General features: G+C 44.8%; 2 protein-coding genes across 4 annotated transcripts in view; one reads left to right on the forward strand and one right to left on the reverse strand.

Annotated features, from left to right (window-relative positions):
* Positions 1-16,213, reverse strand: part of SERINC3 (serine incorporator 3) — a 40,669-nt gene extending 24,456 nt beyond the window's left edge. Inside the window, exons 1-3 of one of the 2 annotated variants that reach the window (XM_033963091.1) lie at positions 16,019-16,213; positions 10,930-11,091; positions 1,831-2,012 (exon numbers count right to left, since the gene is read on the reverse strand). In XM_033963091.1, the coding sequence (XP_033818982.1) occupies positions 1,831-2,012; positions 10,930-11,091; positions 16,019-16,057 (383 nt within the window). In that variant the 5' untranslated portion in view covers positions 16,058-16,213. The other variant, XM_033963092.1, reaches the window with a different exon arrangement.
* A 216-nt stretch (positions 16,214-16,429) lies between these two features.
* PKIG (cAMP-dependent protein kinase inhibitor gamma) overlaps positions 16,430-16,611 on the forward strand; it is a 97,817-nt gene continuing 97,635 nt past the window's right edge. The window contains exon 1 of one of the 2 annotated variants that reach the window (XM_033914674.1): positions 16,430-16,554. The gene's annotated coding sequence lies outside the window, so the exon portion shown is untranslated. The remainder of the gene's footprint in view (positions 16,555-16,611) is intronic. The other variant, XM_033914677.1, reaches the window with a different exon arrangement.

The following is a 16,611-nucleotide window of genomic DNA, read 5'->3' on the forward strand; positions in this document are numbered from 1 at the left end:
CGCTAGTGGCTGCTCTGTGCTAACGGCCCCGAAGCCCATAGAGAATTAAAGGGCTTCGGGGCTGTTTCTGCACAGCTTTGTAAAAGAGGCTGTTTTGTTATTAGAAGCATATCAATATTAAAAAATATACTAGACTTGTACCTTGATTTTGTGGCACTATCATATAGTGGAAGTATTTTTATAAGCAATCGCTGTCAGAAGAGCATCAGGTTTATTTTATTAGCTATTATCAGCCACTTTTGAAAGGATATTTTTTCAGTACATCAAATGTTCTTTTTATTAAACCTAATGGGGATTATAAATCTGGATGGAGTCGACGTCATCTTATTCATTAGGATTAGCCAAAGCCCTCATAAACCTTGGTAAAGAACTCACCTGTTCATTTAATTTAAAGGCATTTATAGCCCACTGATTCCTGACAAATTTGAAGCAAATATTCACAATTAATGCAATACAACAATACTCAACAAAACACCAAATACTTTAAAATCAATCTATTCCAGAAGAATAAATCAGTTCTCAAAACCCAGATCAGAGACAACACTGCCACATAATCCACAATAGAATTCCAAACAGTTATGCTTCAATTAATATGCTGTATTTTATAACATTTCATCAAAGAGCCAGGTCCTGAACTTTCTTCTAAACACAAAAACCCAACAAACCTTACAACATGGATTCACTGCAATGTGACAAGAGATTTCTTAGCCAAACCTAAATATGCCAAGTTGCAAGAATACAAGACATACCTGTTTCAAATGAATTTCATTTAACCAAGGGCTAGTTTTGCATAATAACTGAAGAAAAAGATAACACTTTCTTTGCAGCAGTTGATACCTGTTTGTCAATAATCAATTCACTATCAATAATTGCTCCCAAACTTTTAATATCAGCAGATAAAGGAGTAGATAACCTGCTCAATAGATCAGTGAGAGGGGACTGATCTTTAGAATCTTTCATCCAAAAGTATTTATCAGAATTAATTTTTAAATAAATCGAACATCCTCCAATCATTGTACTCTAACTTGAAAATAATTGTTCAAAAATTGTTCCATATTAGTGTAACAGGAACAATTTGTATATCATCAGCATATGAATAAAATGGAACCCTAATGTTGGACAAGTCTCTGAGTCAATGATGATATGTAAACATTGAAAAGAATGTATGATAATGGGGATCCCTAGGTGTCCCACGTTCTGATTATTAAATTGAACTTTGCTGCTTCTACCTTATAAAAACCCTCAGAGCCAAGTAAAGGCCAACAGTGTCTTATATACCACTATATCATGTAACAGAGCTTATCAGGTAGACAATTATGATCTACTCCATCAAAAGGCAGCAAAATGGTCAATTTGTAGGACCAGACTGTCTGACCCTTATTCAGAAGAAGTCTGTGTTCCTCTATCATAGCTGCCAATACAGTTTTTGGATTAAAGTGGAACATAAGGTCCAACTATGAGGGCTCAAGCCAATTGTGATTATCCAGGAAAAGTTGTTACTGTTTTAGTAACTGCTGGTCCCATAAAATCCTACAAAACTTTTCTTTGAAATATAGAATTTACAATTGGCTAATAAGAGCTGCAACAAGTCACATGCCCTTTTTCAGCTTTGATTTTTGGGCAAATTAAAAAATCTCTTTAAATCCAAATGGAAAAACCCTTGCCCCAGTGCAACATTGCGTGAGCGAGTGATCCATATAATCACAATGAAGCAGGTAATCCAATGGGCAGGTACCTTAATCTATGGCCACACCACAATACAAGTGTACTGTATAGCAAGTACTGTTTGCTATAATTGTAATTAGGACTGTTTCAGTTTGTTCTACTTACCCATTGTGCACATATGCTCTTGGATCCCTGCTGGTTTTCAAATTTAACATACTCAAACTGAAGATGAAGAAAAAAACAAACATAGCAAAGCTTATCCTGTAAACAGCTTTGTATCCGACCAGCATATCACAGTTATAGCCATGATGCATCAAATGGGTTCCCTTTTCACACAATTCAGGGATCTATAAAAACAAAAATCCAACAAGAAAGACTACTTTATGTTGAGAAAATCATAGGTGATTATTGTTTAAGTACATGTGGTGATTTGAAACATGTTTTTATTAAACATTTTATTATTTCTCAAATTTAAATAAGCAATTTATAAATTCTTTAAATAAACTGGTCAAATACTAAAAGCCCTCTTTTACAAAGGTGTGCCAAGCATTTTAGCGCACGCTAAATCAATGCATGCGCTAACTGCTAACACGTCCATAGGATAATATGCACACGTTAGCGTTTAGCACGTGATTAGCACGCGGTATTTACCGCGTGCTAAAAAGCATAGCACACCTTAGTAAAAGAGGGGGGTAAGTCTCCCTGGCATTTACTATCTTTCAATAAATGTTTTGTGAATCAACTGCAGATGGGAAAAGCACAGTTACTTACCGTAACAATTGTTATACAGGGACAGCAGGCAGCTATTCCCACAAGTGGGTGACGTGATCCAACGGAGCCCCGATGCGGATGCCTCACAAGCAGTCTTGCTTGAAGAAACTCGAAGTTTCAAGTCACCCGCACCACGCATGCGCGAGTGCCTTCCTGCCCAGCGCAGGGCGTGTCTCCTCAGTTCAGCTAGCTAGCAGAGAAGCCAACCCAGGGGAGGTGGGTGGGATGTGAGAATAGCTGCCTGCTGTCCCTGGATAACAACTGTTACGATAAGTAACTGTGCTTTATCCCAGGACAAGCAGGCAGGTATTCTCACTAGTGGGTGACCTCCAAGCTAACCAAAGTGGGATGGTGGGAGAGTTGGCAACTTAGGAGAATAAATTTTGTAATACTGTTTGGCTAAACTGTCCATCCCGTCTGGAGAAAGCATCCAGACAATAGTGAAAAGTGAAGGTATGAACCGAGGACCATGTAGCAGCTCTACAAATTTCCTCAATAGGTGAAGATCTAAGGAAAGCTACAGAAGCTGCCATTGCTCTGACCTTATGGGCTGTGACTTTACTGTGGAGGGGTAAACCAAGAAAGAGATACAAGCCGCTATCCAGTTGGAGATGGTACGCTTAGAGATAGGACGTCCCAACTTGTTTGGATCAAAGGAGATGAAAAGTTGAGGAGCAGTTCTGTGCGGTTTGGTGCATTCCAGATAGAAAACCAAAGCACGCTTACAGTCCAGAGTATGACGTGCTGATTCTCCAGGATGAGAATGAGGCTTTGGAAAAAACACTGGAAGAACAATGGATTGATTGAGATGAAATTCCGAGGCAACTTTAGGAAGGAATTTTGGATGAGTACGAAGAACCACCTTGTCATGATGGAACACTGTAAAAGGTGGATCCGCAACCAATGCTTGAAGCTCACTAACTTGACGAGCAGAAGTGAGGCCAATGAGAAACACCACTTTCCAAGTTAGATACTTCAGATGAGCCTTGTCAGTAGGTTAAAATGGAGGTTTCATAAGCTGAGAAAGAATATTGAGGTCCCAAACCACTGGAGGCGGTTTGAGAGGAGGATTGACATGGAAAAGTCCTTTCATGAATCTGGAAACCACCAGATGAGCCGAGAGGGGTTTCCCTTGAAGAGGCTGATGGAAAGCAGCAATTGCACTAAGGTGGACTCGTATAGAAGTAGACTTGAGGCCAGAATGAACAAGGTGCAAAAGATAGTCCAAAACTGAAGATAAGGAGGAGTGTTGAGGCTCCTGATGATGAGAAAAACACCAAGTAGAAAATCTAGTCCATTTTTGGGTATAGCATTGTCTAGTAGCAGGCTTCCGTGAAGCTTCCAAAACATCCCTAACAGCTTGAAAAAACTGGAGAGGAGCTATGTTGAGAGGAACCAAGCTGTCAGGTGTAGAGACTTCAGGTTGGGATGAAGCAGAGATCCCTGATGCTGCGTAAGTAGCAAGTGAAAAACTGGTAGAAGGTAAGGCTCCCTGCTGCTGAGTTGAAGTAGGTTGTCTGGGCCACCGAGGAGCAATCAGAATCATGGTGGCATGGTCGGACTTCAGCTTGACTAGAGTCTTTTGAATGAGAGGAAATGGAGGAAACGCATATAGAAAGAGATTTGTCCATTCCAGAAGAAAAGCATCTGCCTCGAGGTGATGAGGAGTGTAGATCCTGGAGCAGAACTGAGGCAGTTTGAAGTTGTTGGGGGCTGCAAAGAGGTCTATCTGAGGCGTTCCCCACAGAGAGAAAATGTGATGAAGGGGCGTGGAATGGAGAGTCCATTTGTGAGGTTGCAGAAGACGACTCAAGTTGTCCGCTAAGGCATTGTCCGCCCCCTGAATGTAGACAGCTTTGAGGGGAAGGTGTGTGGCGAATTGCCCAATCCCAAACTTTCAGAGCTTCCTGACACAGGGAGGCCAAACCCGTGCCTCCCTGTTTGTTGACATAATACATGGCGACTTGGTTGTCCGTGCGAATGAGGACCACACGGTCGTGAAGCAGATGTTGAAAAGCAGTGAGAGCACTGAAGATCGCCCTGAGTTCCAGGAGATTGATGTGGCACTGGCGGTCTGCACTGGTCCAATAGCCTTGGGTGCGGAGACCATCCAGATGAACCCCTCAAGCGTAAGTCGAAGAGTCGGTCATGAGAACCTTCTGATGGGGGGGCATATGAAACAATAAGCCTCTGGATAGATTGGAAGAGAGCACCCACCAGCGAAGAGACTATGTCAGAGCAGGAGTGACCTGGATGTGTCGAGTCAGAGGGTCGGAAACCTGCGTCCATTGAGATGCCAGGGTCCACTGAGGAATTCTGAGGTGAAGTCTGGCAAAAGGATTCACGTGTACTGTAGAGGCCATGTGGCCCAGAAGAACCATCATGTGTCTCGCCGAGATGGACGGGCGAGAGGACACTGAATGACAAAGACGGAGAAGAGCTTCCAGACGTTGTGGAGGGAGGAACGCTCCGAGTTGGATAGTATCCAGAACAGCTCCGATGAAGGGAAGAGTCTGGGAAGGTTGCAGATGTGATTTTGGAAAGTTGATCTCGAATCCCAGACTCTGCAAGGAACCAGATAGTGCGCTGAGTCGCCAGGACGACTCCCTGAGACGTGGAATCCTTTATGAGCCAGTCGTCCAGGTAGGGAAACACCTGAAGACCATGGTTCCTGAGCGCTGCGGCCACCACAACCAGACACTTGGTGAAGACTCTGGGTGACGATGCCAGGCCGAAAGGGAGCACTCGGTATTGAAGATGAAGATGTCCCACCCGAAATCTGAGGTATTGACGGGAGGCCGGATGAATGGGAATGTGAGTGTAGGCCTCCTTGAGATCCAGAGAGCATAACCAATTGTTCTGCTCGAGGAGGGGATACAGAGATGCCAGTGTCAGCATGCAAAACTTTTCTTTGACTAGATATTTGTTGAGCACTCAGATCCAAAATAGGACGCAGATCGCTTATCTTCTTCGGAACAAGGAAGTACCAGGAGTAAAAACCCTTGTTCTGTTGAGCCAAAGGAACCGGCTCGACAGCCCGGAGCTGCAGCAAAGCCTGAGCTTCCTGAAGAAGAAGGGCGGTCTGGGCAGAGGAGGAAGGATACTCTCTTGGAGGATGTTCCGGAGGAACTTGATGGAACTGAAGACCTCTTCAATGAAGATTCCACCAAAAGGGATTGATGGGATAGCTGGGCACCGCCAAACCCCTTATGATGAACCGTGCGGTATCTGGAATCCAATTTTTCCGGAACAGCAGGGATGGAATAGGGGGTCTCCAGACAGCAGACAAAGGTCTGATCCAACAGCTTATGAAGAGGAAGCTTGAGGGATTCAGTAGGAGATTGAGGGAGATGCATGGTCTCGAGATACTCCTTTGAAAATTTGGACCCAGTGTCCAGTTGAATGTCCAAATCAGCTGCCATCTGACGGAGAAAAGAAGAAAATGACAGTTGGTCAGCCAAAGCAGTGCCTCGAGAGGGACTCGAGGACGTCGAGGCCTCTGGATCCAATGAGGACAGGGATCTAGATGGAGAAAAAGACCCCACCGTGTCCTCGAGATCCGGCAATGGAGGAGGCGAAGTAGCCTGTGGAGAATACTGAAGAAAAGGCTGTTTCCGATGAGGCGAGACATGCCTGGATGAGTGTTTCGAAGAGTGCCTCGATCGATGATGCGAGCTGTGTCTTGAAGCAGGCCTGGACAAACGAGGCAAATGAGTCTTCACTGAGGCCCCCAGAGAGTGTATGGGGCTGGAAGCGGTGGATCGAAGCAGAGGTGGTTGACTGGAAGAACCACGAGGCACTCGCAAAGACTCGAGCCCTTGCATCGAGTGGATAGGTTCCAATGGAGGCATGGGCAAAGACTCTGCGCTCCTTGCGATGCATGCATCGATGCCAGACCAGACACTCGCAGAGACTCTGCTCCCTGTAGAGAGTGTGCGTACGGCTGAGGCACCGGAGATGGCTCGACCTCGAGGGAGACCTCCGCGTGCCCAGGCTGGATTTGAGAGAGAAGCTTCGGCCCCATTGTGGTAAAGAGCTGAATGAATTTCTTCTCAAGCAAGGTCTGGAACGAAGCCGGCAAGGATGGATCCGCGTCACCAACGGGACCACCTGCACGGGCTTCGTGCTCCTTCGAGGCAGTGTGAGAGTGCTTGGACTTAGAAGCCTTGGGCACTTTAAGCACTACCGGGGGAATGGGCTGCTGCGCTATCTGACCTGAAGAGACAGAGGAAGGCACCGCAGCCTGCGTCGAAGACAGAGCCGGTACAAACGAGGCCGGTTTGATGAGGCTCGGAGCAGAAGATGTGGAAGCCTGGAGAGCCTCGGGAGAGGCCGATGGTGAAGCACCCTTCGATGCCGAAAGCTCCATCGAAGACTCCATGCTGTATAGCTGCTCCCACAAGATGCAACGACGCTTGAAAGCACAGGCTGTAAGTGTTGAGCAAGGCCGGCACGATTTCGGGAGGTGTTGAGGCCCGAGAAACCGAAGACAGTGTCGAAGAGGGTATGTCAGTGAAATCACGCGCTGGCACTTGGAACACTTTTTAAAACCAGTAGCAGGCCGGGACATAGGCCGGAAGAGCTCCGCCACAAGATCGAAGCCGCAGGGCTGCGGCCACTTGGCCTGCCCAGTCGAACGGATGGAAGAAATTTTTTTTTTTTTTTGAAAAACAATAAAAGTACGACAAAAATCAGCGATTAAGAGAAAAAGAACCCAAAACCGCGGACTTAAGAAGGCACAAGTGAAAATACTTCACGCAGAGAGTCGAAGACGGACTTCTCGGCTCCACGGAAAAGTAAGAACTGAGGAGATGCGCCCTGCGCTGGGCGGGAAGGCACTCGCGCATGTGCAGTGCGGGCAACTCGAAACTTCGAGTTTCTTCAAGCAAGACTGCTTGTGAAGCGTCCGCATCGGGGCTTCGTTGGATCACGTCACCCACTTGTGAGAATACCTGCCTGCTTGTCCTGGAATAATCATAGTTATCCAAGGATAAAAGGCAGATATTCTCATATATGGGCAACTTCAGCCACAGAACTTGGCATAGACAGTCAAAAAGTATACTGTCGCTTCAAATCTTTAAGACTGCCCATACCACGTGTGTTCTGGTGCCTTCCTGCCTAACATCGACTCTTGGGACCATCAGTTCAGTAAGAAAGCTAAGAAGCCAACTAGGGGAGGTAGGAGGATTATGAGAATATCTGCCTTTCTGTCCTTCAATAACACCTGTTACAAGTAACTAGTATGCTTTAACTGAGGACAAGCAGGCAGCATAGGGACTCCCTAGCTGCTAGGATCATGCCTCTGAGAAGAGTTATTGACAACTACCCTGAGCCTGATGAAACCAAAAGGGTTGGACGGAAGTAGCATCTAAGTGGAAATTACATTTTGCAGAACAGCTTGGCTGAACCAACTATCCCACCTGGAATGATTCTCCCAATAATACAGGCAGTAACTGGGTTAAGAACAAGTTTCGTTTACTTTTTAAACCGTTCTTAAGTTGAATTTTTATGTAACTCGAATCCTGTACAGTACACAGCCTATAAAAACATTAAAGAAACAGTCCTCAAAATAAAGTACTGTAGTTTAAAACTTTTGTTTTTCATCTGTCCCACTGTTCTCTCTCCATCACCATATCCAACATTTCTCCCTCATCTCCTCTTCCTCATCTCTTCTTCTGTACCTTATACACCATAACCAATTATTTCTCTCTCCCTCTCTATGCCCAACAACTCTTCTCTTTCTTCATTTCCCCATGTGCACCATCTCTTTCCCTCTCACTCAAGACATCCTGTCCAACAATTCTCCCTTTCTATTCCTTTCTCCACCTCAGCATCTTTCCCTCATTCCCTCCACTCTTCCATCCTATGTCCTAAGTTCATGCTCCCTCCCTCCAAATCTTTGTCCAAAGTTTGTGTTCCCTTCCTTCCCTCTATAACCCAATGCGACCCTGCTTCTCCCTTCCTGTGCCAACACGTTCCTTCTTCTTTCGTGTTCCAATGCGACCCTCTTTCCTCTCTTCCATGTCCCCCTTCACTCCATTCTGCGTCCCAAATTCATGCCTCCCTCCCTCCCGTGGGTCAGAAGGAAGACCTCTAGGTCAGCTGCGGGTAGACGAGGGGCGCTCTGGGACAGGGAAGAGGAGGAGGGTCACACTGGGACAGAGGAAGAGAGGTGGGTGCATTTGCATGGAAAGGGAAATGCAGGATCCGGTTCATACGTACAAGTCCGATGTAAGTCAGATGTTCTTAACACGGGGACTGCCAAGTATCATCGTAAACAATACGATGAAACCTTCCACCCAATGTGCGGCTGCGGCCTAAAAAAACCACAGGATGCTAGGAATTATTTAAAAAGGGATGGTTAACAAGACTAAGAATGTTATAATGCCCCTGTATCGCTCCATGGTGCGATCTCATCTGGAGTATTGCGTTCAATTCTGGTCTCCTTATCTCAAGAAAGATATAGTGGCACTAGAAAAGGTTCAAGAAGAGCAACCAAGATGGTAAAGGGGTTGGAACTCTTCTCGTATGAAGAAAGACTAAAATGGTTAGGGCTCTTCAGTTTAAGTGTTTATGTACTGTTTTTAAGATTTTACATGGTATCTTTGCTCCTCTTGTTCCTCTGCTATGGAATGTTTATAGATTTTCATATGCAAGAGGCATTCATCGATTTAAACTTTCTCTTCCTTCTAGGAAAGGAATTCAAGGAGTTAAGAATTTTTGCAGCTCTCTGGTGTTTAAATTTCCCCAATTATGGAATGAACTTCCCCTAATTTTGAGGTGTCCCAGTTCCTTCCAACTCTTCCGTAAAATTCTAAAAACTTTTTTTATTCGCTAAACATTTTGAAAACTAACTCTTGTATTTCAGTTTATTTTATTTTTTTAATTTATTGTTAACCGCGTCGAGCTTCCTTTGGTTGAAGACCCGGTATACAAGGTTAAGTTTTAGTTTAGTTTAGATATGATTGAAGTCTACAAAATTATGAGTGGAGTAGAACGGGTACAAGTGGATCGATTTTTTACTCTGTCAAAAATTACAAAGACTAGGGGACACTCTATGAAGTTACAGGGAAATACTTTTAAAACCAATATGAGGAAATTTTTTTCACTCAAGAGAATATTTAAGCTCTGGAACGTGATGCTAAAGGATGTGGAAAGAGGGGACAGCATAGCTAGTTTTAAGAAAGGTTTGGACAAGTTCCTGGAGGAAAAGTCCATATTCTGTTATTGAGAAAGACATGGGAGAAGCCACTGCTTGCCCTATATCAGGAGCATGGAATATTGCTACTCCTTGAGTTTTGGCCAGGTACTAGTGACCTGGATTGGCCACCGTAAGAACGGGCTACTGGGTTTGATGGACCATTGGTCTGACCCAGTAAGGCTATTCTTATGTTATGAAGGTGTGAATTGAGGACCAGGTGGCTGCTTTACAGATGTCCTCAAAGGGAGCAGAACATAGATAAGCTACTGAAGTTGCCATTGTTTGAACTTTATGTGCAGCTACACGGCCTTCAAGCGTCAGCTAAGCCTGAGCTTAGCAAAAGGATATACAGTCTGCCAGCCATGTGGAGATGGTGCTCTTGGTGACAGGTGCTCCAAGACTGTTTAGATCAAATGATAGGAACAGCCAAATGGAAGTTCTATGAGGCTTGGTTTGATTCAAATAAACAAGAGCAGGTTTACAGACTAATATGTGGAGTGCAGCTTCATCAGGGTGAGAATATGTTCTTGGAACGAAGACAGGGAGAACTATAGACTGGTTTTGATGAAACTCTGAGATGACCTTTGGGAGGAACTTTGGGATGAGTTCAAAGACCTACCCTAACCTATGTAAGATGATCTGACAAGCTCTGGCATGCAGATATAAGAGATATGAAAAATAAGTGAGATACTTGAGAGATGATATTGAAAAGTGATTCAAAGGGAGACTTCATCACAGTGGAAAAGTACAACATTAAGATCCCATGCCACTGGAGGAGGCTTGAGAGGTGGCTTGATATGATACAGGCCTTTCATGAATCTAGAAACTAGAGGATGCACAGACAATGGCTTTTTGTCTAGTGATGTATGGAAAGCACCGATAGCATTAAGGTGAACTCTTGACTGAAATAGTTTTAAAACCAATGGAAAGGTGCAAGAGATAGTCCAGCACCATTGGCAGAGGTCATGTGATTAGCTCCAGCAAGTGATGATTACATCAGACTATGAAGAGAATCCACTTGAAACAATAGCAGCGCTATGTGGAAACCTCAAAATCTGATTTAAAAAAACAACAAAAAAAATCAGAGCCGAAGAAAATGATTGATTCCTTCTGCAAAGAACATGCAGTTAGAGGGCGACTACCCAGCTGTTCAGGACCTCTACACTCATTGAACTTGAACTGGCCATTTCAATTAAGCAACATACAAAATTATGAAACATCCTCAGATTTAATTAAAAAAAACAAACAAAAAACTATTAACAGACTATTGGATTACTGTCATTCTCTGTTACCTTATTCAATTGTTTTTCCATGCCAGGTATCAGCATTATGCATGCAACTAAAGTACTAAGGAAGAGAAGAAAGGCATAGACGAGACGTGTCATCGTGGAATTCTTAATACTGGGACAACATCCACACAGCAAACATGAAGCACCGCTGCACAGACATGGTACCTGAAAGAAGCAATAGTTCAAACATATTAGATCTGTTAGCAACAATGACCAATTCAAATAAAGGATGCAGACCAAATCTTCTACATAAAGCGCATTCATTTAGACAGCAGCAAGGAAAGATTAGGTTCTTATCTTGGTAATCTTCTTTCTAGTAGACACATTATTTCTGAACCTTCGAGTAGTCAAACCTTATCACGAGAATTCTTGTAGAGAGCCTCATTAGCATTCCTTTGCTCCACCTTCCATCCCTCTGGGTTGTCCACCAATTCCATGCTGCCCTTATTAATCATGTAAGCTTCAAACATCATTTTGATAAATTCAAGGGGAAACTCCTGTCCAAGATGTCCAGACGGTATATGCTCCTTTCTGGGGTTTTGTAACAGCAGCATGGCTGCCTTAACTGGGGATGCACTTGTACTGCTCCCTGGCTTGAATCTGGACTTCTCTCCTGGCCCCCACACCAGCATTCCCCCTCCTCCCCCCCTATCCCTTCCCAGCAACTGGTTGTTTATGGCCGGCTCCCTTAGTCCCTTACTGGAGTTATTTTTAAGTTTAAAGCTACCGCGGCGGCTCCTTTCATGATCCCCGCCTGCGTTGGAAGCCTTCTCCGACGCAGGTGCGGCTCGTGAGAGGAGCCGCTGCCGTGGCTTTGAACTTAAAAATAACTTCAGCCAGGGAGTATAAGGGAGCCGGCCAGACCGCAGAATATTACCTGGGGGCCGCAAGTGTGGGGTGTGTAGTTAGACGGAGTGAGGTCTGGAGGGGGGGGGGGGGGGGGGGGAGTCGTGTCCGTGCGTCCCTGCTTAAAGTGCCTCGCACGTGCAGAAGAAACCACCACTGAGTCCTTCTACTGCGCATGCAGGGCCATGGACCTACGGATCACGGAACACACAGGTAGGAGTGCGTATACGCGCTTAGGGTATTATTATTAGTGATACAATCTATATATATATATAAAATTGGAGGTATGTATGTGTGTGTGTATGTGCCGTGATCACGCAAAAACGGCTTGACCGATTTGAACGAAACTTGGTATGCAGATCCCTCACTACCTGGGATGATATGTTCTGGGGGGTCTCGCGGCCCACCTGCACATGTGGGCGGAGCTACAAACATAAAATCAGATTTCACTCATTCATGTCAATGGAAAAAATGTAAAAAGCTGCCATTCTCACAGTAATTCAAAAACGGCTTGACCGATTTGAACGAAACTTGGTATGCAGATCCCTCACTACCTGGGGTGATATGTTCTGGGGGTCTCGCGGTCCACCTGCACACGTGGGCGGAGCTACAAACAGAAAATCAGATTTCACCCATTCATGTCAATGGAAAAAATGTAAAAAGCTGTCATTCTCACAGTAATTCACAAACGGCTTGACCGATTTGAACGAAACTTGGTATGCAGATCCCTCACTACCTGGGGTGATATGTTCTGGGGGTCTCGCGGCCCACCTGCACACATGGGCGGAGCTACAAATAGAAAATCAGATTTCACCCATTCATGTCAATGGAAAAAATGTAAAAAACTGTCATTCTCACAGTAATTCACAAACGGCTTGACCGATTTGAACGAAACTTGGTATGCAGATCCCTCACTACCTGGGGTGATATGTTCTGGGGGTCTCGCGGCCCACCTGCACACATGGGCGGAGCTACAAATAGAAAATCAGATTTCACCCATTCATGTCAATGGAAAAAATGTAAAAAGCTGCCATTCTCACTGTAATTCAAAAACGGCTTGACCGATTTGAACGAAACTTGGTATGCAGATCCCTCACTACCTGGGGTGATATGTTCTGGGGGTCTCGCGGCCCACAACTCTATGTTGCTTGCTCAAGGGTGGGTTCACCCAAGAATTTATATGTTCTTGCTCCTGGAGGTGAAACTAAAAATGTTGTTTATAATCACGTTTTGCGTTAGTTGTATTGTATTCATTTTGTCAAATATTTCACATTATAATTTGAATATTGTACTTTTTATTAAGCTGTAAAAAAATAATTTCATTCACCACTATAAAGTATCTTTATTTGAATCCATTTACAGTGTTATTGCTATAATTAAATACCCGTGCAACGCCGGGGCATCAGCTAGTACAATAATAATAATAACAGTTTATATACCGCAATACCGTGAAGTTCTATGCGGTTTACAAAAGATTAAGCAAAGGTACAAATTGATTGACTTTAAGAGGGTGGAAGAAAGAAAATTAATAGGACAGGAAATCCATTGTTGAGGAGAAAGTGATCAATAGGACAAGTTAATCGCTATTGAGGGGAGAGAGAATGAGTGGATCAGTTGTCTAGATGCTTTAGGAACAGGTGTGTTTTTAGACGTTTCCTGAATTCCTCGTAAGTAGTGGGCGAAAGCAATTGTTCTAGGTCTTTACTCCACGCTGCTGCCTGGTGTGAGAGGTGTTCATGGTGTTTTTTCAGTTTACAACCTCTCACTGTGGGGGAAACAAAGTTGGAATGTGAGCTTTTCTTGTGTCTGTTGGCTGAGAAGGAGAAAAGGCCAGTTATGTATTTAGGGGCAAGTCCGTGTAGTGCTTTAAAGCAGAAGCAGGCGAATTTAAACTTTACGCGTGCCGTCATCGGCAGCCAATGCAACTGCCGGTAGTAGAGTGTCACGTGGTCAAATTTCTTTAGCCTAAAGATCAATCTGACTGCTGCATTTTGCATCAATTGTAAACGTCGCATATTCTTTTGGGAAATTGCCAAATAGGCGATGTTACAGTAGTCAAGTAGACTTAGTACGAGGGATTGGACCAGGGTTCTGAATACCGATGTATCAAATAAGCTTTAATGGATCTGAGTGTCCAGAGAGTAAAGAATCCCTTTCTGATTAAGGAGTCCACTTGGTCTTTCATGGTTAGGCAATGATTCAGTTACACCTAGTATCTTTATGGTGGGCTGGATAGGGTAACTAAGTTTATTGATACATAGTGGTATTTTGGTGTCAAGCGGATGTGGTGAAGCAACGAAGAATGTCGTTTTTTCTGAATTAAGTTTGAGCCTAAAGTTTGTCATCCATTGCTCCATCACGTTTATGGCTTCTGAAGCTTTGGGAATAGTTTCAGAGACGGAATCAGCGAATGGGATGATAATCGTAAAGTCATCTGCATAACTAAATAGTTTTATCCCCAGCTGGGTTAATTGCGTGCCCAGTGAGGACATGTAGACGTTGAAAAGCATTTTTGATTAACTGTTTCATTATATCAACACTCACTTCTTGTTGGATGTTTAAAGAATCTCCTTGTAATTAACACCCTCCCAAAGCAGTGTCTACAAGTAAATGAGGTCACCGTTTAAAAAAGTATGTCACTGGAAGAACTCTCAAATGTAATTTTAAATGATTGCTCAAAAGCATGAAAATGAGTCTACAAAAAAGTTTTTAAAGTTATGCTACTGTCCAAAGTAACAAGTTGATAAAAACACTAAGTACATTGCTAATCCATTTCACAAAGAAAAAAAATAAAAATTTGAACTGCTGTTCTGGACCCACATTCTGCATGTTTATTTATTTATTTAAATCCACATTTTGCTATCAAGAACAACTCTGAAACAAGTTTTCTTAAATAAATCCACTTTTACATAGCACATCTACATTTCAGAATGAGCTCACAACAGATGCCTGCTACCAAGGACACACACGTCTTTCTTCTCTAATCAGATATAACATATCAGAATGGAGAAGCTAAAATCTTTACAACAGCCAGACACTACTTGCAAGCCAGTCACCCCAGATATGTTTACTGAAGGTTCCACCCATCATGCTTTTAAAGTTATTCCAATCTCTTCCCCATTCCTCCTTGAGTACTTATTTGGACTTATTTACATAGTAGATGACGACAGATAAAGACCCATCTAGTCTGCCCAACTTGATTCAATCTAAAAATTTGTTGGTTTTTTCTTCTTCTTAGCTATTTATTAACCACCTTTATGAAAAGATTCACTCAAGGTGGTTCCCAAGACAATCCTATTAGCTTATACAAAGGGATCTTAAGCAGTCACTGAATGGTGATCAGATTCTCTAGTTTCCCTATCTGTCCCAGCGAGTTCACAATCTTAACTATGGTACCTGGGGCAATGAGTAACTTGCCTAGGGTCACAAGGAGCAGTGCTGGGTTTGAACCTACAACCTCAGGATGCTGAGGAAGCAGCTACCACTACTACTATTTATCATTTATTTAGCACTGAAAGGCATATACAGCGCCAGTAGCGTAGTAAAGGGGGGATGTAGTCTTCCTAAGGGCACGATGGCACCTCTCCTTGCCACACATGCTCCTTGCCTTCCCCTGTACCTTTTTGGCGCGCTCTCCGACGTCACTTCCGAGACCCGCGCCTAGAAAGTGACGTCAAAGGGGGTGCCCACAAAGTGGGGGATGAGCACCCCTCACCTTATTATGCCACATTTGATCGACGGCTCCTGCTAAGAAGAGCTTACAATCTAACTTGGACAGACATATAGAGTTAGGGATTCAGAACCCGAGGTAGGAGTTGAAAGCAGTCTCGAAAGGAGGGAGGAGAGGAGGGGGATTTTAACTGGGCCTTGAACACGGCCAGAGAGCGAGTCCGCCATAGGGCTCTAATCACTAGGCCGCTCCCCCCTTGATTTCCTTGGCAAAATAATCGCGTGTAGAACTTCAGGCCTTGAGAACTAATCGAACCGTCTCTTCGCAATCGCCAGAAATGAGTCTGCGCGAAGAAAGCAGCTCATCCGCGACGGCGAGACGAGGGGGGAAAGCCCCACAGCGACGAACAGGGACAAAGCACGCGGCCTATGAAGACGCGGAGAGGAGAAGGGCAGCAAAAACGCACCAAAGGCCGGACCATCAGATAACCGAGGGAGGGGCAGCCTCCGGAAACCGCAACCAGGGCGTTCGCCGGCCTCTGAAGGGGAGAGGGGCCCGAGTCCTCGCTTTCCTTACCCAGCTGGCGAGGGAGCAAACACCGAGGACGCTGCCCATCTCGAGGCCTGAGGCGCGCTCGACGCACCACCAGCGACGCTTGTTTACTTCCCCGAAGGCGCGAGAGAACCACCCGCCGGCGCTTCCTAAACGTCCGGATACGTCACGGCGCACATGTCGTCATCACGCTGGCCGCCCGACCTCCCCAGGTGCGCTCTACACACCAGAGAGACGCTTGTTTACTTCCCCGCCGCCACGTCCCCAACGTCCAGATACGTCATGGCGCACACGGCCTCATCACGCTGGACGCCCGACCTCCCCCGTCGGCCGCAAGATAATGCAGTCCCTGGACTGAGTCTGCGCCGTGGAACTCTCCCTAGTACAGTAGGATTTTTTTTTTTTTAACCTACTGGGCATGTGCAGCCACCTTGCCTGTGTAGCTCCACCCCCGAGTTTGACAGTATGTCTCTAGCTCCTTAATAAGTTGACATGCGGGGGATGGAGGGCGGCCAAGTGAGTTGCATTCCCCTGCTGTCTACAGAGAACACCTCTTACAGGTAAGCAACTTCGTTTTACTGCAGCGGCCGGCACTAACAACACTAGCGCATGTCACG

Source organism: Geotrypetes seraphini, chromosome 11 (genome assembly GCF_902459505.1).
Source record: "Geotrypetes seraphini chromosome 11, aGeoSer1.1, whole genome shotgun sequence".
NCBI lineage: Eukaryota > Metazoa > Chordata > Amphibia > Gymnophiona > Dermophiidae > Geotrypetes > Geotrypetes seraphini.